Raw genomic sequence first — 27,771 nt, 5'->3', positions numbered from 1 at the left:
ATCCCTGAAAATCTGATACGTTTACTTTGTGACAATGCAAAGAACCAACAACACGCAGACAGACGAGAAGAACAAGTTCAACTGCATCATGTATGACGTGTTTCAGACTCATTCATTTGACTGTTCTTAAGAAACAAAACTGAAAGACCGAAGCATTGAAAACTATTTTATTACAAAATCTTTAAAACAACTAAACACATAAATCTAGTTTGATGGCTTAGTAAAGATTTTATATTTCATATCAGATTTGGTTTACACAGGGTGCGATTTGCTGAGGAGGATTATCAGTATCACCCCTCTGGTCTTTATATCCCTATTTTTATTGGGGACAAAATTGTTTGCCTTGATGATTAATGGTCATCCATATAAACGATTTAAATCTCGTTCAGGGCGGGTGCCTGTAAATTTCTATTTTAGGTCAACAGTTACAAGAAATAATCAATATAAGCCCATGGTATATCATTTATTTTCATAAATAAAAATATTTGAAAAACATCCCGCCTCTTCTTGATTTTTTCACAAATCGCACCCTGGGTTTACAACATTAACATTTAAACAATACATCGATATTGGAAAAAAATCCAAATCATATTTATACATCAAACAGGAGATGAAACCATTCCTTTATCTGACTCCAACAAAGAGAAAATAATCTACAGTTTCACAGTTATAATAAAATCAAGTGTAACATCATTCTGAGTTTTCAATTTAATAAAATAAAAAAAGGAAGTTTTCTGTCACCATGCTTTGAAAATGTGAATGCAGAGTTTTTACACGTTACGCTATAAATTTTTGCTGTAGTTCTGCGCTGTTTGCCAGTAACTTACTGTGGATTTACTGTAATTTCTTCAATTCATGTTAATAGTGTAGTTTGCATTTGTTTGCTATTATCTTCTTTGAGAAAATTATTTGTCAATTATTGCCAAAGCCTTAGATTCAGAAAAGAAAAAAACTTTTTAAGAAAGGAAAACTCTTATGGGAAAATCTACCCACTATCAGTCTAATCTAGTATTTTGTTCTTTTAGGAGAAGAATGTCTGAGGTCCTCTCTTTCATACAAGCAAAGTAGATTTTGTTTTATACTGCAGAGCTCTTATATTGATCTTACTCATTCAGTACACTATAAAAAGTAAAAGTTGGATCAATCTAAAAAATTACATTATTTTTTTAAGTTGATCCAACTTTTACAGTGTATTAAAGATATGAAGATTATATTTTCACAGAATGTTCTAGGATGATTTTTATGTAGAAAACAGTAAGTAAAAAAAAATACTACAGCTGGGTTTTCACAGACTGGGTCACATATTTTAAAGCTATAAGATCTGTCGTGTACTATTCAACAAACATTTGATGATCAATGCCAATTGCTGTGAACACAGGATTATCAGTAAAAGCATTTCAATCGGTCCCTTTTCATGACTTCGGATAACAGCTGGTGCCGTTTACGAGACTTGCAAAGACTACCAGGAATCCTAATATAATATATGCAGCATTTTTGTCAAATCAACATATATTTGTGTCACTTTAACATAACAAATTTAGTTAAAAAGTTTCAACTTGTTTTTATAAGTTATGTCAACTTATCACAGAAACTTAAAACCAAGTTGTTTTACAGTTTTTTACAGACGCTAGGACACACCTCTCAATACTTAGGTCACTTCCGCAAAACTCCTGACACAGTGAGCACAACAGAAGTCTATGTGGGCTATACTGAGGATCAATTATCATTGCTTTGGCACAAAATGCCTTCAAATAACTACATCTCTCAAATTTCATGAATTCTTTTCTCACTCAGACACAACAACTGCCAAAACTCTTTATACATACAGGACAATTTGCACATGCTTACATACTGTTTTCAAAACTTATGTTCAAAACAATAACATTATACAAAACTGAATAAGACAGCAATTTGCTACATTTCTACAGTAATATTTTAATGAAATACATTTTAAATCTTAAAAATAAATGCTATAAAAAAAATTGGCCAAATGGAAAAGACAGAGTACATTAGCATTACTGTTGTATCTGTATCAGTGGATGGTGTGTATACAAATTCTTGTATTTTGAAATTACTCAAGTGACAAAAAAATAAACTACATAAAATACTGAAGAATTCTTCATCATGTCTGATTCATTTGAGTAACATATAATGCAGTGAGTTATAAACAGAGAAAACATTACATAATGCTACATGTTGTTAATGTTTTTTTAGGTCATCATTTTGTGGGTGACAAAGTGTGTTTGTCGGCTGTCAACCTTTGCTAGCGTTCTGGAAGAATGAGTTGATTTGAGACCTGAATAAAGTGTTTTGGTAGTTGTAGTGCATTTTGAATGTGAAATGAACTGCTTTGCCAAGCTGAAAGTTTGTTAGGAGAACTGTGTCAAGAGTTTTGCAAAAGTGACCCAAGCATTGAGAAATGTGTCCCAGCATCTGTAAAAAACTGTAACTTCATGCTGCATATTATTTTCAGTGTGCAGTTCCCACCTCTCTGCTTTGCACCATGAGTATGATCATATCTTCATGTACGCACATACCCTGCTCTCTAAGAATAGTCCGGAGCTAGTCAATGTTAACTAAATTGCAGTGCCTTAAGGGAAGGGAGGCACTTCGGTAGCAGGTTTTCACTTGTCCTGCGATCTCCAAGGCAACCCAGAAACCCATAGCATGAGTGTTAAGAAACGTTCACCTGATATTTCCTCCGTTAAAGTGCTGCTGATCTAATTCCAGCAGGAGATCAACCACAAGCATCTACAAAGTGCTTACTAGCGGCACGATTGGAGTCCTGAATGCTATATGGAGAGCTACATTGTGTGGTTGGATGCGGGTCAGGCCAACATGCACCTTAAATGACTGATATACCAGAGGGCTTTTCTTCACCAATGCACGTGCATGCCTTACAATGTGAGGTGAATGACTGTTAAAATTATCAACGGTGGGAATGACAGTCAAATGAAAACCCAAAAGGTGAAGAAGAATAAATTATATTTCACAGAGTAGAAAAGTTGGGAGTGCCAGTCAGATCCAGTATTGAATATTACCTGTATTGCAGTGTGTTATTTAGCTGTCCATCAATGTAAGGAGTGTGCAAAGTTGTTTACCATAAATAAAGGTCTTGGCTTCTAAAGTAGGGAGTCGCCTCTGAATCGCTTTAACGAGTCAAATTATTTTCCAATCTCCAGCATGTCGTCTATCTATGTATGAAGGTAAGACTTTGCATAATCTCTTTCCCGTGAGAAACAAAAACCCGGACCTGCCCACATACACTTTCACTAGCTGGAGTGTTGACATCATGTCGAGAAGACGTTGTGTTTTGAGCTGTTAAGGCAAGTGTGTGTTGCTTTCACTCCAAAAGGATGAAGATGTGAAGAATCAGTAGTCAAAAATTATTTTTCGCAAATGCCACAGCAGCAACGTTACAATAAAACCCTTTTGTTGTGTTCCCGTCATTTTACTGACGATTGCTTCTCCAATCTCGGCGAGTTCAAGGTGGGATTTGCTTACCGTTTGGCCACGAAAGATGTTTCAGTATCCATTTTATTTCGACCCAACATGCGTCTCCTAACCACAACCTGACTCTATCAGTTGACCAATCAGAGCAAAGCAGACTACCGAAAGGGGGGTTTAGGTAGAGCGTATTTTTTGACTGAACGGCTTTGTGCAAATCGTTTTTGGATGTCTGAGAAATGCGTTAATATTAAATTAATATTTTGAGAAAATGACGTTGCATGCATATAAACCTGTTGTTGAGGAGTCCTTAACAATATTAGGAAGCTTAGAAATTGGACCTGACTGGCACTTTAAACACTAATGTTTATTAAAATCATTATGGATTAAATAAAAATAGCACAACATTTCTTTAAAAAAAAGTTTTTGCTTTAGTGGAGAATGACGGGGAACATTTGCATAATTGCACCATACATTTTTTTTGTGACAAACCAATAGAAAAAAAATCAATCTTAATGGTCTTTGTATGACCTGAACAAAAGCCTTTCAGCTTAACAGCTTAAGTTTAGCTAAACAAAGAGGAATCATTTAGATTAGCTGACTCGGTTAAATAATCCTCACAACATTGTCATGAAGGCATGATTGTGGTTACTAACATAAAAACAAGTGCAAATTAGCTCGACAAAGCCACGATGAGAATCATTTTGATCAAAAGTGACTCGACTTTAGTTGTTTCTCACGCGATACGAATCAGATTTAAGATCTGTCAGCAGTTTCAACTTCTATTTGGAGTTGCTTATTTGAGATGAATCAACAGATGTAAGACTTGTGTGACAAGTCTGATTCCCATTAGTACATAAAGTTTCAGATAGTTTGTTTTTGATAGATTACACTCGAGTTGTTCCCATAAAAACAGATGAAGAAAATAATGATTTGCAGGTTCACTTGCATACCTACACACAGCATGTTTGTGTTAATACAATCCTCTGGTTGATATCACCAGCTTACAGAGACGCTGGCAGAAATGGATATTTGTGCCATCTGCATGGTCGACATAAGCGCGACGTCCCGCGTGTAAAAAGAAGGCACACTTTGGAAAGTTACTTGAAAATAGAAAAGCAGTAGATTTATTGCTTAAAGCTTGGAGCATCTTCTCACGATCGTTTAAAGTGCCACAAGATAAATGTGCAAGAATTCAAGGCTGTTGAAAAAAAACCATTTCCTTCCATTGTTCAGGGGAAGGGCTGAGATACGGCGGGGCGCTGGTGGTCTCGGTGCTCAGAACGAGCTTTGTTCAGGACCTGAACACGTGCACTGCTCGCACCACATACTGCCGGCAGATGGGGCATTCGCTCATGCGCTTGCCGCATTTGGTGCACGTGACCATGTGTCCGCACTCCAAAAGAACACAGTCAATGGGTGAGTCCATACAGATCTTACAAAGGTTCTCCTCACCGGGCGTCCCGGACCCTGCGTCTGTATGAAAGAAACAAAGCAAGAAACATTTTAGTTTTGATATGCTTTCTACATCTAATAATATGATAACATGAATAATAATAATTATTCGTTTTAATTTCTATTTCAAGCCAAGAGCACCAAACCCACCTATCCCTTCCATGGCGGTAGACACTGTGGAAAAACAAAAACATACTTCAGTCAACAATATAAACACGCTTGTGCAAACTTTGCTGCCATAACACCAAGGTGTTCCCGACTTCATTTTACTAAGTGGTGTATGCCAAAGGAGCTCTCCCAACAAGTTTGTGTGATATCTAGGTGTTATAAATCTGTTTTCTTATCTCAAGTATGTTAATGACACACCTCTCATGAACAAGTCACATGATTTAAGGCCTTATTTCTATTTCTAACCATTAATAATGCAAATTCCTCATGAGATCTTATGCTATGAACTACTACACTCAAGAAAATGCTGGGTTTGTTTTTCTACCCAAACACTGGGTTGAGCCTTTTAGATCATTTTCTCAGTCTTTGGTAGTTTTGTGTAACCCAATCATTGGGTTAATATTTGAGTGGTTTTCGCTGACAGTTGAATGAATGCACCCCTCCTGCGACGCATCAACCCAAATGCTGGGTCAAATTAATTGTGTGGTGCTGTTTGAATTTACTTTAGGTGTGGAGAGGCTGCGGTTTGTACACGGACAGAGTTACCGGTATGTGGATAAACAAGGCTGGTATCAATATACGGTATGTATACATAAATCCATTCCCGTTTACTAGAAAAAGCTAAATTGTGACACAACACTTCAGTTTACATGACGTGAAATATTATTACATGTACGCTATGGTCAATAGCGGTCAGCTTGTTTGATAAGTTATGCCCACAAGATCGAAAATATGTTGGTTTCTCTTTTATTTTGGATGTTTAAAATGCCCCCTTTAATAAACATTTTCGTCTTAAATATAAATATGACTAACATGAGGTTTTTATTCAAAATGCTATAAATCTATTGAATCAATAGCCTATATAAATGTGCATTCATCTCTGCCATGTTATATTCATTTAGTTGACTAGTTGTACACACTAATTAAATATATAAACATTAATGTTATTAATCAAAACACTTACTTTGTCATATTAAGATCACTGTCATTGCGGTTACTTGACGTCTTCGCTTAACGTCTTTCACAGCGATCGACTGTAAAATGTTTTTGGTCCTGCTCGATTTTCGTTGACTTTGAGTAAAATTATGTACAGTTTTTCATAAGATCCTCTGGGGTCAATGTGTTAGCATGAGAAGCTTGATGCTGTCGGGAGAACAAGCACCCGTCTCCCGAGTGCCTCTCAGGGAAATTGTTAGATGCTGATGGCTTACGTTTCTTTCCCATCACAGAAAACCATCACAGGTTTAGCGATGCAATTAAAGTATTATTTTGTTTTGTTTGTTGATCACGTAGTACAAAGTAGATGAGGAAAACCAGGACTCCGTGTACTACGCGCGTCCGCCATTGCTTGTTTACATTGCGTGAACGGTGGGCTGTAATATCAGAAATGGAGTTATTGCGTTCTGTAAAAAAGTGGGAGTGGCGTTTGTCGCATTTTGGGAAAAAAGGGAGAAAAGATGACAGAATAACACGGCGGATATTGGATTTTGCGTAAAATTAAGAATTTACTTTTAACTACTGACCTGATATAATACTGATTTTGGCAGTAACTCATTTTTTTCAAAAATGGCGTTTATTGCGTTTTGGAACCAAACTCTTCATATATATATATATAAATAATATCCATATAGCCTATAAAATCCTAAACAAATGACATGCTGTAAAGAAGAGTGATGTGTGACGTGATTAATGTCATGTAAATGCACATAATCTGCTTTATCAGATAATTTAAAAAATTAAGTTTTTAGCCTTTACATAAACCGCTTAAGCAGCTCATACAACACAATTTCTGAACATCTTCAGTATGTGGTCCAGGTAAAGAGTAAAAGTTGCTTGGCCTGCACCTCAACTGTGTACCCTGCGCTGAGTCAAATCAACCCCAGTGTTAAAGGCGGAGCGCACGATTTCCGAAAAACGCTTTCGGGGCGACTACCAAAAGACACTTGTAGCCAATCAGCAGTAAGGGGCGTGTCTACTAGGGATGCAACAATACAATTTGTCCACGGTTCAATAAAATTTTCGGTTCTTAACCACGGTTTTCGGTTCGGTTCTGATGGCTTGGCCTATTAAAGCGTTTTTAAAGCAACACTAAAGACTTATTGCACTTTGTTCCCCCTACAGGTTAGAAGCGTAATTGTTCACTACCACTGTCATAAATACTGCAGTATAGCTGGCACTGATTGGATTGTAGGTCTGCCGTAAAGCAAGTTTTTGTAGTTTTCACTCGAACTACAGGACCACTACCCGACGGTTGGAAACTTCTTTAGTGCGGTTTTGGCCGATAGAGGGCTGCAAAGCGAATGTGAGAGTGCCGTTCGCCCTGTTTTGAGTGGATGAACCACTGAAACTTTTTTGAAAACGTTATTTTAAGGTAAAAAAAAACTCTTTGGTGTTGCTTTAAATTATTCTATGCTTAGGTAACAGGAACAGTGAGATGTTAAGAAGCAAAGTAAAAAAAGTTTTACCTGCAATTCTCTTTATTTTATGTAAATGCAAAAATCATCTTACACATTTCTAGTTTACTGAATATAATTACATATTTATAAAGATATATATAAGATATATAAAAATGATATCCCATTCAAACTTGGAACACAATAATTCTTGCATTTTACAAATTAAACACATGTAAACATAAATTGGCCATTTTATATACCTGTACTTAGTAAATTAAACTTTACATTGTAAATGAAGGCTATACCTTACTGCACTACTGTTAAATACAACATCATGCTGTCTGTGTTGAAACCAAAAATGCATTCCTCAATCAAGATTACTGGTGGGATTTACCTTAGCATTATGTGAATTCTCTTCTTGATTTAAACTTTTTCCAACTTGTGCGGAAGACGTGTCTGAGGCAAATAACGTGCGTTTGCGGCAATAACAAGCCCAATTGCCCCACCCACGCATCTTTACATTGATGTTGTATGTAATCTACGCATGCAAATAATTATTCCATACCACAGATTTAAACGACAGTGGTGCTGCCTCTTTTTGTTGTCAAACTTCTCTGCTCATGATCACCATGTTGTGTGTGCGTGCAAATGTCAACATTGGCTTTCAGAGATTGTGCACCCCACCTTTAAGTTACCTGCCGTGGACATTATGGACCATCATCAGGACAGACTCCAGTCAGCACTTTTCAAGAGAATATACTAAAGTTATAATTTTTTTCTGGCAAAAAAATTTAATAAATGCATTTTATTGTGATTAAAGGTTCTCTAAGCGAATTCACGCGTTTTAGACCATAAAACATTTTTTGTTACATACAGCAAACATCTCCTCACTATCTGCTTGCTTCCTGTCCGCTGATCAAACTGTAAAAAAACACGATGTAGACAGCCCAGCCTCCACAAACTGCAATAATAACAAACTGGCCAAACCTACACCAGAAACCATAACAAAGTGTTCTAACCAATAAACGCCAAGAAGGATTTGGGGGTTGGGTTTGGGCGCGTTCATGAAAGCACGGAAGGGAGGGGGAGGAGTTAACTACGCTTAGTTTGTTTGAAAACACATTTCAAAAATCAACACACAGATTCGCTTAGAGAGCCTTTAAGTTTGATTCCAAGTTTTTAGATATTTTTTGATTGAGGTAAACTATATTACAGCACATGTAATGTGAATGTTATTATGGGGATACCATGTTGGCATGTGTTTTTAATGTGGTGTATTTGACATCTGCAATAAAGTAACTAAATAAAATTAATAAAAAATAACAATAATATTAACCCATTTATAAAGTAAAATTAACCCAATGTTTAAATCTTTTGGGTTAAACACCCATTTGCTGGGTTGCAACTTCATGGATCAAGTTAGCCCAGTGTGCCGTCTGTCCTATATTTTCCCAGCCGTTGGTCTAAACCAACTTAATTTGAGTTGTTTTTAACTCTGTGTTTTTTTTCTTTGTTTGAGTGTACACAAAGAGAGGTCAGTGTGAAAGAGCTGACGTCAAAGTAAAAACAACAAGCCCTCAGCCTGCTACCAGTCAACTCCTTACATATGTGTTGCAGGTCTTTTTGGTCGTGGAAAAGGCGTGTGACTCTCTCCATCAGTTCCCACTTCTCACAGCAGCCCTTGTAGTCGACAAAGTTCCTTGCCAGAATTTCTTTTAACTGCCGGACGCTCAGAGCCTCGATATCCTCCACTGTCGTGAGGTCTGACAGGGACGCCCGCCGCCCAGGGGCCAACACCTCCTCTGAGTCTGATGACTAAAAGTGAGAGAAAGAGAAATTTTTTTTTTTTACATTGCATTGATTCACTCATCCCTCACCAGCAACAGGCCATGTAGGATGTTTGCCATGCAAATGAAAGTAGATCAAGTTCCACAGAGAGGGAAGGTTTGTGTGGTTGTGCTTTAGATGGTTTTGTCTACGATTTGTTGCTCTTGTTCATGTCCCTCTTCAATACAAGTCTGTTTGTTTCACACTTTTAATTGTCTTCTTGAAGGAAAAAAGTCAGAAAAGGTATGACCTCTTACAGCAAGTCAGCAAGTATCAATCATCTTGATTTAGTTTGAAATAAGGGTTTGAACAGCATGCTTTACTGATGATACAGGTTGCTGTTGTATATTCCACCAGCCTCAAACGTTTTACTCCACTTTCCTAAAAAATAAAATCTTGATAATTTACCCACGACTTTGGACCTGGAGTGCGACACTGTCCTGCAGAGTTTAGTTCCAACTCTAATTAAACACACCGGAAAAATCTAATTCAAGTCTTCAGGATTACTTGGAAATGAAATTCGGGTGTGTTTGATTGGGGGTGGTGCTGAACTCTGCGGGACAGTGGCCCTCCAGGACCCAGGGTTACCCACTCCTGGTTTACAGTAGGGCTGAAACGATTAATCGTGCAATTGTGCGCTTTCTCAATTAATAAATTATAACAAATTACAGTGAAATCCCAGCACATCCCAAAGCCAGGGGGCGCTCTCGTGCAGAAACTCCCTTTGTGCCACAGAAGTAGTAAGCATTACAAACGCTATTCCAGGAAATGTCTGTAAGAATATTTATATTGCTGTTATTCATATTGTTTCAGGTATTTTCATGATAATAAACAATATTTTGAATGATTTTGTTTAACGAGTGTTCCTTCTTTAAATGCACGTTACAAACAACTCCTACCTCACGATTATTTTAGATTGATAAGGATTTCTTACGGACCAAAACAACGTAGTACACACACAAGCTGGATGAAACACAGAATCGATTCATAAACGATTCTGAATCGATTTCAGAGGCATTTTTAATGGGACACCCGATTAATCGTTACAACCCTAGTTTACAGCTTCAAAGGGCTCTTAATTTGCGCAAGTAGATTACATACAAATGAAATGGCGTGGGGCCATGTGAATGACAAAATTGGGCAATTACTGCAAAAACACAAGTTGAAAATACGTAGCGCAAGTTGAAAATACGTAGCGCAAGTTGAAAATACGTAGCGCAAGTTGAAAATACGTAGCGCAAGTTGAAAATACGTAGCGCAAGTTGAAAATACGTAGCGCAAGTTGAAAATACGTAGCGCAAGTTGAAAATACGTAGCGCAAGTTGAAAATACGTAGCGCAAGTTGAAAATACGTAGCGCAAGTTGAAAATATTTAGCAAAAGTTGAAAATATTTAGCAAAAGTTGAAAATACGTAGCGCAAGTTAAAAAATATTTAACTTAAGCGAAAAATTAGCATGACACAAAGTTAAATCCCGCAAGTTGAAAATATTTAAAAGTCACTCGTTCAAACATCAGACACTGGTTGTGCACGCTAGAAGAATTGATGAGATGAATTGAAGTTAAGAGAGATTTTACATGCAACATTTCTTCTCTCATTCCAAGCTGATCATACTAGAAAATGATTCAAATTCAGGGAAATCAAATCATCGCAACAGAAAGGCTCATGTGACGGGTCATGATGAATGTGCTGTCATTTCCTATTTAACACTCCAGAAAGTGTAAGAACAAATATAAGAGGCGGAGGAGGAGAGGTAAGGAGCTTCAGGAGGTACCTGCAGCTCCTGCTCCACATGCAGCTCTGCATCCATGTCACTTTCAGCTGTCGCCTCTGCCGCCGACAAGCTCTAAGGGTCAAAGTTAGTACAGCTAGAGTAAGTTTAACCCAGCTGGGTTCACTATCTGATTTACCTCAGGGTACATCTATAATCTCACACATTCCTAAGTGCACTTGAGAAGCAGTCCATGTTAAGAGTGAGGTACAGTGGTATTCTTGTCATATTTACACGACTTTGTTTTTAACTAAAAACTTTAACTATTTGTGCATTTTAGCTGTTCGTCTTAAAAAAAATTTTGAAATCGGTTGATGCTTTTGCTGTCTTGATTTATCGCTCTGTAGAAATTCATAAAGCGGGTTAAATACTTCTGCGTCAATTGTATGCCGTAGCCTACGCAGAGACGCGAACCCTACGCAGTAGCCTATGGCGTAGCCTGACATGCACCTCTCCCAAAATGTAACAGCGCATCAATGCTAGCATTGTGATTGTTCTGCTACAGGGTTACCACACCTTAGTTAACTTCAAATTCAAGGACCATTCAAGGACATTCCAGGTCCAATACCCTCAAATTCAAGGACTAATTGTGGGGACACATTTCAAGTGAGATCAAGGTTACATCTTGTTACCTTTAAAGATACATTGTTAAAATTCCCTTTCGAGGGAACTCGCGCTGCGTCACTGCGGTGACACTTTGGGGACGCCTCAAGGAGTAAGTGTGTCTGAATGTTTATATCAAATTCAACCAATGGTGAGGCTTAACGACAAAGACAGGGTGACGCGGGGGCCAGGAAGTATATCGCTATCTGAAATATTGCCAAAGACGGCGTTACAGGGACGCAGGAAGTATGGCAAGGGAGACGCAGCGTCTAGTTCCCTTCTCAGGAAACAACGTTTTCATGTGTCACATGAACGTTTTCATGTGTCAAACACAACTATGCAAAAAGCATTTTGGTATGAATCAACATTCACATACAGAAGATATAAACATTTAAAGCAAACAGTTTAGCATCTGTGCTTAAAACGTCTAGATTTTTTATGATATTATCCTACACTACACAGGGAATAATATGGATTTTTTTCCAGAAAACTTCTTGCATAAAATAGATTCAAGCACTTTCAATGACCTTTATCTACGCATGTATATTTTCAAAAACTTCCCAGGGCCTTTAATTATATCCCCCAGATTCACAAACTTTCAAGGATTTCAAGGACCCCTGGGAACCCTGCTGCTAGAACCCCTCGTGTCAGGTGAAAAAAGATCTGCCTTGCATTTCCTCGTACAGATTTTCGCTGGTCTTCTCATCTTGTGGGTTTACTGGGCAAGTTGCTTCTTTGGCTGTTGCACTGCTGTTACAAGCGTAGATACTGCCTACTAGTGGTCTGCATGTTGACACGAAAAACAACACAGAAGTATGAATGAAAACCGACCCATAGCCTGCGGCATCAAGGCTATGGCACAGGCCCTACGCAGAAGTACAATGAGCCCTTAAGTGTGCTGACGTGTAGCGTGTCTTTACAAAGAAACATCGCCAACTACTGGCCTGGCACACAAAGGATAACATGTTTTAGTACAATATTTGTTTAGTAAACGTATGGTTTGCCTTGATCCACACCCCAAGCAGTTGTTATATAAAAATTTGAATGTGCAAAAACATTATTTTCTCCCACTCTAGTAAAAAAAACTGTTGATAAGACATTCATAGGTTGACCTCCTAAACAGAGTGAGTACACAATGTGATGTTTCCAAAATTTGTGCTCTGCCAGCAATACTGGGGTGATTCTCACGAAACCATTGAAACACCACGGCACTGATGATTTTAGCTTTAAAATGTGTAATATAGTAACATTAAAAAGCATCAGAACTAACACAATACTGTGTTCTACCTTGCACAATGTGTGATTTCAACATAAGAATTTATAATTGTAAATTTTATCTCATTTTCTGCTGAAATTCTCATTACCGCAATGTGTCCGGCTGTGTTTGAACATGCGTTATGTTGTAATTTAATCAAATTAACACAAAAATATTAAGAAAAAAATAAATGGATTGCTAGACTACTTTAGATGACAGAAAAAATATTTACTGAATATTCATGTATAATAATAAAGAAGAAAAATTAGGAAAATGATGTGTCCATGCCTGATGTTCTCATCCTCCGCAAAACTTTTTGAGAACAGTTTAAGCACACATACAGAATTTTAATAAAGTTTGATTTTGAGTGACCAAGCACATGGACCAGTTACTTCAAGATGGCTACCAGGTAAGATCATTTTTTTACAGTTAATTTGAAATATTGTCTTGTCAGAATGCTTACACGACATTTTGATTATCATTACCGCAACAGATGCTTATTAAATGTTAATTTAATTAATAGAAGCATAATACTTTGATTTTACATGCATGTGCAGAATCTCCAAATGATGTTCTTTCAGGTTTGTCATGTCATTTTGAAAATATGTCAGTGTTGATGTTTTCTGACTGTTGCGGTAATGAGATTTTTTAGGACTAATTGTTTAAATTATGTTGCAAAAAGTGTTAAATGATAAGTAAACGTTTTTAAATTAATGTTCCCATTTACTCCAGACTTTGTTTTTCAATGTCTGGTGGGAAAAAAGTAAATTTAAGCAATTTTTACATTTTCATGCTTGACATTTTTAAAACCAAGTTTTCGTGAGAATCACCCACTGGCAGGATAACATCTGTATAACTGAAGACAGTTAAAGCATTTTAAAAATCCCACATTTCCATTCAGTGCCATAAGCATTGCTGAAATGACATACTTTGCATTTATGAGCATACGTGTGTCCACACTCTGTTGTAGAGATTCAGAAAAAGCATGCAAACAAACTTTTATTCATACCCGTTCATCTTCTGTCACTTGATCCTGGGGTCCTAATTCTGTTGTACCATTGTTCACTGTTGGGCTCTCTGTTATGACTGGAATATCAGGGGTCTCCTGTTGATCTAAGTGTATACTCGTAGGGGGAGGAATGTGTATCTCGGACGTGGGCGTATGCTGGCCAAGAACCAGCTCGACCAGCTCCTCTTTCTCCCGGCACATCTGCGTAGGCACCCCGTGCAGGTGGAGGTAGTCTCTCAGGTCTTTTACCTTGAACTTCATCAGCGCCGCTCGCTCAAACAGGATGCCGTGGAACCGCTGGCAGGTGTGGCAAAGCCATGGCTGGAGTTCTTGCTGAGCGGAGCACCGGCTGCAGTAATTTTTCTTGCAGTCCATGCACATGTGCTGCAATGCATGATGGGAGAGATTAAAGTCATGTTAAGACTGGAACACAAAGTCTAATCTGGACAGTAAAGTTCCTTAAGGTGCGTTTAAAATCACAGGACAGGCTGATATGGTCAAAAGTTAGAAAATTATCTAGATGTAAACTTTGAATCCAAACACAAACATGGCCATTGAATAAAGGTGCATACATAGAAAGGCAAATTAAGAGATTAAAAGGTTGTGAAATGGGTCAAAGTTGAGTCACTAAACGCATCCTTAATGCATGTGCTTCACTTTTATCACTTGGGGGGGACTGAACCTCCTCTTATTTCTGTGATCTTCCAACCTTCTTGTTCAACTGGTCCTTTATTCTGTTCTAGTGTGGGAGATGTTGATGGTTTCAGATCTTGCTGGTTTCTTGATTAACTGTCACATGATTTTTACTTACCTAACACACACAAGAACCAATAAGATTTCGAATTTGCTGCCATATTTTGCAATACATTTAAAATATTTTTATACCTTTTGTTTGGCTTCAGAAGATAATGATATGAAGATGCTCAAGTTACTTTTATGATGGCTATATGTGCTTTGTGTATTGCATTCCTAACTATTATAGAGAAAAGAGTTTATGACTCCTGGCATGCACTCAACAAAGTTAAGATGAGGTATAAATGATACTGTATATAGTAACTCGCTCATTTTGACTCAGTTATAAAACTGATTTTAGAGACAACGACATAGTTTACAACAACAATTTGCAATCTATAAAACAGCTAGCGAATACAGAAATATAACAGTTTATCTTTGTTCTGATCCCTGAAATTAATGCAAGGCTTTTGCGCATTGCAATGCCAAACACATGCAGTGTAAAATGAAGCAGGGTTAGAATTAGGGTTGTAATATTCCAGGAATTTTAAAGGCTGGAAACTTTCAATTGGAATTAATGAGAATATATGGGAATTAAAAAAAAAAAAAATGCTGAGTTGCCAATAGACGGATTCATCGGACACACATGCGGTGACGCGATACACGTCTGGTCCGTACTTTACTTCTGGTTAAGTGTTTTTTAATGGTCTGACTAGTTGCTAAACTGAACTCTTGAACAATGCCACATCAAAAATAACAAATGTTTTGGTTTCCTAGGTAATCTATGTGTCGTTTAATTTGCTTGTTATAAATAAACTACGTTTAAAGTACTTTGTTGTTATTTATTCTTAGCGGAGTTTACCGGAAGTTACATGTTAACCATGAAAGCTGCTTGTTTATGTTGTTACTGCTGAAACCGTCTATAACATTTAAAGGAAGCTTTCTGCCCCTTTGCAACCCTAGTTAGAATTGAATGACTTGATGCTTAGCAACAGACAGCCAATCAGAAACAAAAGAGTGCGTACCTCATATGTGACCCTGGACCACAAAACCATAAAGGTCAATTTTTTTATAAAAGAGATCATAAACATCATCTGAAAGCTGAATACATTTAAATAAAAATTCCATTGATGTATGGTTTGTTAGGATAGGACAATATTTGACAGAGACACAACTATTTGAAAACCTGGTATCTGGTATTTAAAAAAATCTAAATATTGAGAAAATTGCTTAAGGTTTTTCAGATGAAGTCCTTAGTATATTAGGGCCAATTCACACTGATCCAACAACAACCAAACTTCAATATTCTAAAGTCTCATTTACTTTGATCCAACAACTGCCAAAAGTGTTTCACACTGACCCAACAGACTACAAAATACAAGTTTGTTGTCGTTTGTTGGACCAGTGTGAATTTGACTTATGATAAAAAATGTTTAATATATTTATGGTAGGACATTAACAAAATATCTCAATGGAACATGATCTTTACTTCATGCTAATGATTTTGGCATAAAAAATGGACAATTTTGACACAAATAATGTTTTGTTGTAATTGAAATGTAAGTGTAACAGTCTAACAGAGTTTTATTTGCCCAATCAATTATGACAGTTGATACAGCAAGTATGCACATTAGATCGTAAATCCTGGGTTTATGAATGTACTGCATGAAAATTCAGATTATGAATACCCAGTGTTATCTCTTAACCCCTGATTAACTCTTTCTCCACGATCCATATGGTTTCTTGATGACCGATGCTGATATGAAAAGAACAATGTTGCCGATTGGCCAATATAAGGCCAATATTTAAAATATATCATTATAGTAACTGGGAAACATACAAACAATTATTAAAACTAAATAAACATTGATTTTGCATATTTATGCAATATTCTTTTAATTAAAAAAAACTTCAGGTCAAAATTGTTATGAGGTTAAATAATTACTGCTTATAGATTAAGATAACATGTATAATTAATGACAAAACAGTATTTAATATTAACAAATAAGTTACTTGACTCAGTAAGAGGTTGTTTCACTTTCTTAAAGTTAAAAATATATAATTAGGCCAAAAAAGATTTGTGTCTGCTCTTTTGTCTTTGTAAAATCAATACAAAAACACAACGTCTTGTCCTCCTCACACATCGCTCTGAATCCGATCTCTATCAAAAGTCCTTCACAAAAGTGCAATTATCTCATTTTTTTGCTCAAAATTTGCTGTTTTTTGGGGAAACCTACACATATTTGATAGGTGATAAAAATATGGGATGTGGATGAATTTTATTCAGTTTGAAAGCAGATGGTTTGTTCTTTCATTTGATATATTGTATGTTTATATATTTAAAGAAGAACCTTTTCTGGAAGGCATTAAACATTTGTGAAAAATTGTGCTGGCTGGCAACTAAAAAAAAGCCGGCAGGAAAAGAGTTAGACTCCATATTTCCATTTCATGACTTTCCATTTATTTTGGTGTGTAAGTGTGTGTTAGTACATGTTAACAATTTGCAAAGTCACAAATCCCTGATGATGCGATTTATCATCTCCAATTGAAATCTCTTTTCTTGGGCTACAATAATCTCATGGTTTGTAGGCAACAGTTTACTTCCTCAGGATGTTGATGTGGACACAACGGTCATTATCATAATTCCTCCCGCTTCTGACTCACAACCTGTAAGTAGTAAATTCTTTAAATATGAAAACATAGACTACTGACTATTCAAACCATGATTTAAATGCAAGTTTTGAGCAGTGTAGAGTACCGCCTGTCTTTATTTACTTCCCTTCTACGACTACACATGCAGACATGGTTTTATGTTTTAGTAATCTTTACAGGGTTCCCACACCTTAGTTAACTTCAAATTCAAGGACCTTTCAAGGACTTTCCAGGTCCAATACCCTCAAATTCAAGGACTAAATGTGAGGACACATTTCTAGTGAGAGCAAGGTTACATCGTGTTACCTTTTAAGATACATTGTTACAGTTCCCTTTGGAGGGAACTTGCGCTGCGTCACTGCGGTGACACTTTGGGGTCGCAAGTGCGTCTGAATGTGTATATCAAATTCAACCAATGGTGAGGCTTAATGACAAAGACAGGGTGACGCGGGAGCCAGAAAGTATATCACTATCTGAAATACTGCCAAAGACGGCATTACAGGGACGCAGGAAGTATAGCAAGGGAGACGCAGCGTCTCGTTCCCTTCTCAGGAAACAACAGTTACATACGTACGCAGAGATGTTTTTATGTGTCAAACACAACTATGCAGAAAAGCATTTTGTTTTGAATCAAATACATTCACATACAGAAGATATAAGCATTTAAAGCAAATGAATAAAATTTCCCCAAATTCACAAACTTTTTAAGGATTTCAAGGATCTATGGGAACCCTGTCTTTACCTACCAAGTCTGTTTTGTTCTGCTCAAGCCGCACTGGTAAAGTTAATCAATTAGTTTGGTCATCTGCATTTTCTGGATCGGATTCAGGCTTGTATTAATAAGGCAGTAAAGACGATTTTATTTCCTGTTGGGAAGCTGATGTTCCAAATATTGTAAGGAGCGTCACATTTCCGCAGCTGTCTTGAGGTATATGGCGAATCACAATGCACTGGATAGCTGGCCAATCAGAGCACACCGCGCATTCTCAAAACGATGAGTTTTGTAGAAATCAACGCGTTTTAGAAAGGCGGGGGGGCATGGAGGAGCAACAGTAATTTACGGTATGTGGAAAATGTGTTTTTTGAACCATGAATCATGCAAACACATTGCATTACACAAAATACACAAAATTATGTGAAACAGAAGAACCATTTTAGAATAAACCAGGGTTGTTCTTTACTATTTCAAGTGTGAAAAGCCTTTATAATTAAATATTCGTAATTTGATTATAATTCCATTGCTTTCCAGATGGCACAAAGCAAAACCTGATATTGGATATGATGTGTATATAAACATACAATATGCTTCCCATGTGTATTAAACGACAAGCCTGCTTGAGCAGTTATTGTCTGTTTCACATCACAACATGATATTGCTTTTAAGCTAAACATCACGCAACTAATTTTTATCGAGCCATGTCAAATGTCAATTACCTTCCTGGCAAGGCTGTCAAATCGACCTCCGCATGCCTTGCACACGTGTTCTGGTGCGGTGGGAGATGGGGTACTGCTGAAGCCCGAGTTGGTGAAGGCCTGGCGATGAGAGCTATTTCTGGTTTCCTCCACTGTGGGATCGTCCAGGCAGAGCCAGCCGCAGCAACTGGCCCACATGCTCCACGCTTACTGCAAGTGTTTGAGAAAGAGATACGTTTATTACAAGCGATCAAACCATAAACTGAATTATCCAAGTCTTAAAATAGCCAAACCACCTTAATCCTAGAAGCTAAGATATGCTTTACTAAAATGTGGATCTTCGCTCATCAATAAGCTGGAATTAAATTAGAGGTATGACGAGCCCTCTGCAGGAGTCACCTGGCTGAAGAAGTAGAACTTCCATCATTTATTTAAAGGCTGTGTGCCGTCTAAACTATAGGAGCTGTGTGATACTCCTACTAGGATGACACTGTATCCACAGCACACACACACACTCCCTTACTAACCCACAGCCAAATAAAGCCTGCCTGATCCTGCAGCACCACCATGGTTACACCTTTCGACATTCGGGCATGAAGTTGAGTGAACTGATAAGATAAAGAATTCAGAAATGGTTACCACAGTCGAAACACCTTGAGTAACTCCCTCTACATGCCTGTGTAGTGTAACATTAGTATAATACACTTTTACAACCTCATGATCAGCTATTGTGAAATAGCCCTTACAATTTGTCAAAGACCTTTTGATGAAATTAACCTGTGAAGTATTTGTTGCTATGGCCTAACCACTTTGACTCATCAACCACAAGCACAAAAAGTACATCGAAAGTACATAGTCAAGTGATCATAGGGGCATACAATGTTATTAAAAGTCAATACTTACGCACAATTAGACCAGGAAGAGTTTTAATAATAACTTAAAATTTCATTTACAAAACAACACGGCTATGACTTAGATTCAGTGTATCAATGCAACGTAAACATATGCAACATTCTGTTGCTGTTAGCTAGCTAAAAGGGGATCATGCTTTTGCGGTAGCAGCTCCTAAATTGTGGTATGCATGCACCCGTGCACATTTTACTTTCACGTTTGAATTACAGCACTTGCATACGCCGTGTTAAATCACTTATGAATCCATGTGCAATGCGGATATAAAAATATTTTCATTATCGCCATTAACCTATGGGGACCTTTTTAAGACCTATGGAGTACTTAAAAATGAAAGATTGACAAAAATGCACACCCCTAATTGTAAGGACAATGACAGGGTGTAAAGGAACATCGAGATGCAGCGTACAGTTTTTAGTGACGCACAACTAATGTTGCATTTTTATAATGCAGTAAGCTAACACCTTTATGAAAGCATTTCCAGACATGCAAGACACACATAGAAAATCTCTTGCAATATGCAGCTTACTGTGATATTTATGGCTTGCGGTTTTTTTGGTAATGTGTTGGCATTTCTCAGTGTTATCTCAGTCATGCATCGGTATCAGATTAACATCTGTAATTAAACAGGCTTCTGTATTCTTTGAAAGGTTGGATCTGATCTTTATCTTTAATGACTGTTAGGCTGTTTACACTTGGCATTAACGTGCGTTTTCGTCGATCGGATCACAAGTGGACGACATTAATGCCAGGTGTAAACTGTGTTCAAAACGTTTTGAACGCGTCCACTTTCGACCACTTTCAAACACATTCAACCCCATTCAGAGGTAGTCGAAACCTCTTTCGATCAGATTGCTTTTGTAGTGTAAACACACATGTGGTTGAATGTGTTCGAACAGCCACACGCGACCGCCTTCTTTATCTTATCTGAGATACTGAACACAAGGTTTTATGTCTTTTCTGACTTCTGGCGCGAACACACGGTGAAAATCGCTATTTTTATCCTTTCATTGATAAAACTAAAGAGGCTAATCTCCGTAGTTTTATTTTGCAAGCATGTGAAAGTTGCGCGATTCTATTTCCTCAATTGCGCTGAAAATTCAGAGAAAGCTCTAATATAAACATGAACAAAACATTGCAGCATGTTTACTTGCTAAACAAGCAGTGGACTCCGACATAATATTAGTTTGCGTCCATATAAACTCATAATTAATTAAGTAAAAGACTCGCCCACAGTCTGGACAGACCACCCCCTCACAGTATTCAGGACAGAAGCGGTCGAATGTGGACAAAAGAAACCGATTTAAATACCAGGGGCCGGATTCACAAAACATTCTTAGGAAGAAAAATCTTCTTAACTGCCATTTTTATCTTAAATTAAAGCTTAAGAAAAAAGTTAAGAATATTTTGTATTCTCAAAAAAGCTTCTCAAGAAAGTTCTTATTTTTTTCCTTAAGTATGTTCTTATATGTTCTTATAGGTATTCCAATTCTCGAAAAATAAACTGTCTTAAATATCATCTTAAAGTTAGGATAACCTTATAGTAGTCTTACATCTCAAAATATAAGATGTTTTATAAGTTAATGTGATTGTTTTAAATGTGACATCATGTTGTATTTTGTAGTCTGAAATGGCAATTTAATCAGTTTACTTCACATAGATTAGTATAAAGAGGAATTCCACACTCATATAATGAAGTTTAATGGCTTACTCAGTAATGTCATGAAACACAAATAAGTATTAGTGATAATATTAGCAAACATTTAACTTCCTCCGTAATAGCCTACATTCATTGTGAAATTACTTAACAGCTAAAAGTCGCTCTAAGCGGGAGGCAAACCGGTAATCGCTCCGTCATATGAGTCGAGGGCTCCGAAACCCCGTCCGTCTCTTGACGCGTGAGCGTGGGAGACGAAGCCATTGACACGGAGAGTGAAGCACGCACACCCAGTGCGCTCGACCCGCATGACGGACCGTTTGGGACATTATGGAATTATATTTACGCACCGCACCGCCTTAATACTAGCTGGCTTCTGTTACAACAGCGAATAACATCCTGTAGTAGTCTTAATGCATCACTCGTTTGTATCGCGTTAATGATCGCATGGTAGTCAAAAGATTAATGGATAAGTGTATTGTTACCTCATTAGCTGGGTATCTTAATTCATTTTAAAGCTTGTCATTTTATTCTTAAGACACAAATTTAAGATATTCTTAAGAAAAAAATTGAGAACTTCTTAAGAAATGTTTGAGAATTTTTTACGCACTTCTTATATTTATCTTAGGAACTTTCTTATTTTTTGTCTTAATGTTTTCGTGAATCCGGCCCCAGGTGTAAACGTAATGTGTCTCTCTTGTCCACTTGTGATCCGATCGACGAAAACACATCTTAATACCAAGTGTAAACAGCCTCTGTAAACAGCCATTGGCTGCCATTATTTACTTGTTAGTATTTTTTAAAACATCTCTGCAGGTTACAATCTTACAAATGTAACATCTTTAAAGGTCAAGGAATTGGATAAAACCATGCCCATAAAAGAAAGGTCAAAATAAAATTTTGATCAACTTTACATCTTATTTTTTCCCTGTAGGTTTGGTTACACCACTTGGTATAATTTGATAGACTTGAAGTAAAGCATTACTCCAGCAATACCTTTAAATATGATTTTTTCTTCGTACAACCCACTGGAGCCATGTGGATTTCTTTGTGAAGTATGGATGCACTTTTTTGGGCTTCAAAGTCAGAAGTTGTTCCCTGATCCCGGTTTACTACCGTTATAAAGGCTGGAAGATCAACAAAATTTTCTTTGAATATAACTTCGATTGTGTTTGTCTGAAAGAAGACTGTCATATTTATTTCAGATAGCTTGTGGTCGAGTAAATCATGGAGTAACTTTCAATATAGGCCAGAGAATCCCTTTTTTAGTTAAAATTAAATTAAATCGGTACCTGATCTCACAAATCAATCTTTTTATTTACTCGTGTCATGATAGGGCTCCTGAATACGGGCGCATTTTGACACCATTTTTAAACAGTGTTAGCATTTTTACAACTAGTCTTTCATGTGCGACCTGCAAAGTTGGATTTCTCTCTCTCTGCCTTGTCTTTCAAATCAAATCATGCTACAGTACCCGTGTAAATGCAGTCCTAACATGTAGCATGACATGCCTTCACATCCCCATCGTTTTTCAGTTTATATTGTTTTTGGAATATAAATATTTATTATTACTCTTATAATTATTACTACCCAAATATGTATTATTATCTGTTTAATTTATTATTATTATTTTGTCTTATTATTATTATTATTATTATTTTGCTTATTCAGTTTAATTTATTATTCATTTATTTATTATATCATTGAGCAGAACACATCATTGTCACAATTGTTGTTTTTGTTGTCTGTTTTGTTTTTGTTGTTTACTACTTAACTATCTGTTGTATGTTTTGCAAAAAAAAAAAAAGGAATATAAATATTTGCCACCTACTATAGCTTTTTACTAAATGCTCACCAGTTTATTTTTTTTAAATATGGGCAAGTTAAAGTGAAAATGGCAAGAAGATAACAGATTAATTGAACAGAATCTTGTTTTAAATCAGTTATTAAAGTCGGGGTGCATGATTTTTGAAAAACACTTTGGAAAATAGAGTCGGGCAGTTACAGGCAGGATAAATGCCTGTATAAAAGAAACAGATCTCTAGATATGGATATTATAAATATGACAGGTGCTATGAGGCAATGACCATGGAAATTGTTTTAAGGTCTTGACGCCCTTTACTTTCTATTGATCAAAGATGCTGCTTGTACTATTCAAACAATATCACTCCAGCAGTGCATGTGTCACTGATATGAACGCAAGTTTTGTCTTAGCTTGCTTAAAGTTCAGAAAACTTTGCTAATACAACTATTAGCATTATGTGAGGGAAGTGCTTTCTTAATCTGGCGACACAGCCCCCATGTGCGCCTCGAGAGACTTCATGCGTGAGACCCGCTGCTGCACGAGCACAGAGAGAGCAATTCACAAGCGCTTATTATGAAATTACACAAATAACTTGTTCATTTGTTATGAGTGGATTATTTTACATGTTTCTCCATCACATTCAGTCTAACATCCAGGAGTGCAGAGTTAGCCACGCCCACTTATTTACATTCCGCGGTATAGACGAATAGAACAATGTGTTACGTCTGACATACTTCACAGTAACGGAATACACCGTCATACCGCCCAGCCCTAGTATATAGCATGGGCCGTAACCACAATAGACATTGAGGGAGACATGTCCCTCCAACATTTGATGTTTTATTAATTTGTGAGTGTTATTTTTGCCAAGGTCACAACTGCCAACAATGGCAATTTAAATGTTATGATTTTAATATTTGCATGATATAACTTTTAATGTGTGCTTTCTGCATGCAACAGAAGCCTATCACATAATAGGTTGTGTTGGCAACTTGGCAACTATAAAATGAGATGCATTGACAGTTTAGAGTGCAAAAAAATGGACATGCCAGCAAAAATCCACTCTCCACGAAAGAAAAACAACATTAAACAATCATCATTTTTAGTTAAGCGCCAGCACGGATGAGACATGATCTGCTTATAAACAAGCATTTCAGTCTCTTCAGCAATATTTAACTTGCAGGAAAAGTACTACTATTCTCTACAACAGCAAAAAAAAAAACATCTTTAGAAAATAAATCAGAAAAATATATTAAATAGAATAAAAGACACTTTAATCAAGTGCACACCCTTCAATATTTTTATAATTTGTTTAAGAAGTAGTTATGTTTATTAAAATTCGAATATGCAGATTGGTTGCAGTATGTTATGGTAAAAATAAATTTTATAAAATGGTTATACAGTATTGTAGGTTAAATCGTGATAGCTTTTGCGCAGACTTAAAAACTAATTTTAGCGGTTTGTCATCATCATCAGCTCATACAGCTCGAGTTTGAGAAAAACCTCATGCGCAAATGTATACATGAGTGAAAAGATGAAGTTCTTAGGAGATTTCACTCGGAGACAGGGCTTTTGCTGTGGTATATGCTAAAGATGGACGTATGTTTATTGCTAGCTGGTATGTATTAATACATAGCCCTGAATGTTTTGGTCCCCCCAATGTTCAAGCTGTGTTTACGGCATACATTGCATCTCTTTATGCCGAAAAATTTTTATTCACATGCGTTTAAGTTCAAACTTTTTTGCAGCTGCTCTTGTCTGCGCACCCAGACACAGCCTGTCATTCAGCAAGAGTACACAGCAAAATCTCTTTCACATCTTAAAGTTAACCGAATACACTGATCAATAATATTAAACATGAACTCACTCTTTGTACTTGCTGAAGAACTGTACTTTATAAGAATGAGTGTATATTTAATTCATACAGAATTTTTAAAGTCATATTACATTACTCTTTGTAGAATAAATATTTGTTGTGCTTACGTTTTATTTTATTCTATTAAAACAATAATATACCCAATAACACATAATATAACAAAAACAACATTGACAATGTGGTGTAACTTTCAGGGTTTCCACATCTTAGTTAACTTCAAATTCAAGGACCTTTCAAGGACTTTCCAGGTACAATACCATCAAATTCAAGGACTAAATGTGGGGACACATTTCAAGTGAGAGCAAGTTACATCATGTTACCTTTTAAGATACATTGTTACAGTTCCCTTTTGAGGGAACTCGTGCTGCGTCACTGCAATGACATTTTGGGGAAGCCTCCAGGGGTAAGTGCGTCTGAATGTGTATATCAAATTCAACCAATGATGAGGCTTAACGACAAAGACAGGGTGACGCGGGAGCCAGGAAGTATAGCGCTATCTGAAATATTGCCAAGAAAAAATTTGCCTGTGTTACAGGGACGCAGGAAGTATGTCAAGGGAGACACAGCGTCTCGTTCCCTTCTCAGGGAACAACAGTTACATATGTAACCAGAGACGTTTTCATGTGTCAAACACAACTATGCAAAAAAGCATTTTGGTATGAATCAACATTCACATACAGAAGATATAAGCATTTAAAGTGATTTTTATGATATTATCCTACACTACACAGGGAATAATATGGATTTTTTTCTTGCATAAAATAGATTCAAGCACTTTCAATGACCTGTATTTATGTATGTATATTTTCAAAAACTTCAAAGGGCCTTGAATTCCCCTCATCCAGATTCACAAACTTTCAAGGATTTCAAGGACCCGTGGGAACCCTGAACTTTATCTAAAAAAAAAAGGTAAACAAACACCATATGGTTTTTTTCACATTTAAAAACAAAACATTACTACTAAAAACACTTTTCACAGGCAGAAATCACATTGTTTGGTGTCAGCAAACATGGCAGCCTGTACAAAGTCCAAAATAACAAATGCTGCCACAGGACTCTCTCTGCAACCGACATTGTCATTACGGGGCTGTCATAAAATCCCCCCAACAGCCCACAGTCCCAGTACAACCAAACACTTCCTAGTAACAGGCCAACAATAGCAGCACTGTGACTAGATAACATACATGTACATTAAAAGAAGGCTAATAACAACAGAAGTATTGCCTTAAGACACTGGTGACATGTTGAACATGGACAAACACGTGTTCAAGTTTGTTTAAAACTCTCAGTATTGCAACATTTTCAAATGTTTGATTAGAACTGGTTACTTCTGCTTGATAAGATTGACATGTGATTTGCTAAGAAAAAGCTGAATTTTGGTTTAACTGTTGTACCCTCGTACCTTTCACTGGACTGTAAAGCCATCAAAGGGAACAGGGTATTGTATATTCCCTTTTAAATTAAATTCAAATGTTCAAATAATTCATAAAAAGAGGAATAGGAAGCAAAGTGGAGAACCCAGCTGACCAGCAGGCAGGCAGGCCATTTTGACATCATGAAGTATGTAAACAACAAGACATGATCAACACTGCCAAGTAATTCAAGTCGAAAGTAGACAAATCTTTTACTAAAACGTTTACAAATAGCAAAACATTAGCCTATCTAAACAAGGCTAAGCTAAAAGCAAAGAAACATCAATAGAAGGTTACAATTAATAAGGTACAGCCATTGACTCAACTGTAATAAACTATAAAACACACACAATCAGAACTGTAAACTGGGTTACTGTAAGTTTAACAGTCATTCTTACCTTGAAATTGAGTAACTTGTAAACTGTGAGGTTCAGGGACATAAAATTCAAGCCATTGACATCTATAAAGATACAAAGACCGTAGTAAGACGTTTATGAGTAGCATTTACTGTTAACGTGAGTGGGTTTGTTACAACTGGGCCCAACACCTTAAGTTGAAAAGAGTTCCCAAGATACTTGGTAGAAGTGGTTAACTAAACTTAAAGCTGCCTACAGATTAACCTCAACCCGACCTCAAACATCCGTGCCTCATTTTTCAAACTTCCTTAATAACACAAACTGTGTTGTGTGCACGACGTTCACGTCGCATTCAATCCTGAGGATTGAACAACATTGTGACTAAACAACGGTGTACGTTGCGTTTCTTTTACCCGCTGTTTAAAGTGAATCAATGAATCAACACATCAAAAGCAATAAACATATCATAATAAAGACATGGAAACTTTCAGCAGACATAAATCATTGTAGTAAAGATAAGATATCTTAGATTTAGTCTTAAAATAACTCTTCAATTGATCGAGAATACGTTATTAAACTTACTCAGTTTAAACGACGAGAAGCGCGTAAAACAGCCGCCGCAGATGTTCAAAACTCTGGCGGTTACCGGTAAACTTTATCAAACATAAACACTTTCAACAAACCACCCGTTTCTCATCTTATATCCGATCCCGGACAAACTTTAACACATCAGTGCCATGACTTACGAAGTTCAATGACGCGCTGGTTTGTGAGGTAGGGTAGAGTCGAGCTCGAGCACGTCGGCTCTTTTCCAACCCGAGAACGCGCACGTCGCCCATCAGTCATTGGCTATAAAATACAAAATAAAGATTCAAGATTTTATTTTATTTGTTAGGAAACTTAAGTAGTTTTTACAAAACAACAATATTGGTGTTCATTTCAGACAAAATAAACACTGATACATAAGATATGTCAGTGCAAGATGTTTATAAAATAAGGCTGCTCAAACATGCATTATAGTCTGGGACTA

General features: G+C 36.9%; 1 protein-coding gene across 4 annotated transcripts; it reads right to left on the bottom strand.

Annotated features, from left to right (window-relative positions):
• Positions 1-153: 153 nt before the first annotated feature.
• Positions 154-27,543, bottom strand: rffl (ring finger and FYVE-like domain containing E3 ubiquitin protein ligase). Of its 4 annotated transcripts, XM_073862763.1 has the most exons (8): positions 27,325-27,542; positions 26,784-26,847; positions 18,749-18,937; positions 13,931-14,314; positions 11,067-11,138; positions 9,071-9,281; positions 5,053-5,076; positions 154-4,923 (listed from the first exon to the last, which is right to left on the bottom strand). In XM_073862763.1, exons 3-8 carry the CDS (start codon positions 18,923-18,925, stop codon positions 4,742-4,744), a joined length of 1,050 nt encoding a protein of 349 aa, XP_073718864.1. In that variant the 5' UTR covers positions 18,926-18,937; positions 26,784-26,847; positions 27,325-27,542; the 3' UTR covers positions 154-4,741. The 4 variants fall into 4 exon arrangements, with proteins under 4 accessions (XP_073718864.1, XP_073718865.1, XP_073718867.1 ...); XM_073862764.1 differs by lacking the exon at positions 26,784-26,847 and having other exon boundaries at positions 18,749-18,939; positions 27,325-27,543; XM_073862766.1 differs by lacking the exon at positions 11,067-11,138 and having other exon boundaries at positions 27,325-27,540.
• Between the last annotated feature and the right edge of the window lie 228 nt (positions 27,544-27,771).

This window comes from Misgurnus anguillicaudatus, chromosome 24, assembly GCF_027580225.2.
Source record: "Misgurnus anguillicaudatus chromosome 24, ASM2758022v2, whole genome shotgun sequence".
NCBI lineage: Eukaryota > Metazoa > Chordata > Actinopteri > Cypriniformes > Cobitidae > Misgurnus > Misgurnus anguillicaudatus.
This window is presented reverse-complemented; position numbering and strand designations above follow the sequence as displayed.

Coding starts and splice junctions, on each gene's coding strand:
- rffl (XM_073862764.1), bottom strand. CDS start 18,925: ATGTGGGCCAGTTGCTGCGGCTGGCTCTGCCTGGACGATCCCACAGTG. Junction 11,139..13,930: donor AAGTGACAGAAGATGAACGG/GTATGAATAAAA, acceptor TTTGACCCTTAG/AGCTTGTCGGCGGCAGAGGC. Junction 4,924..5,052: donor TACCGCCATGGAAGGGATAG/GTGGGTTTGGTG, acceptor TCTTTCATACAG/ACGCAGGGTCCGGGACGCCC.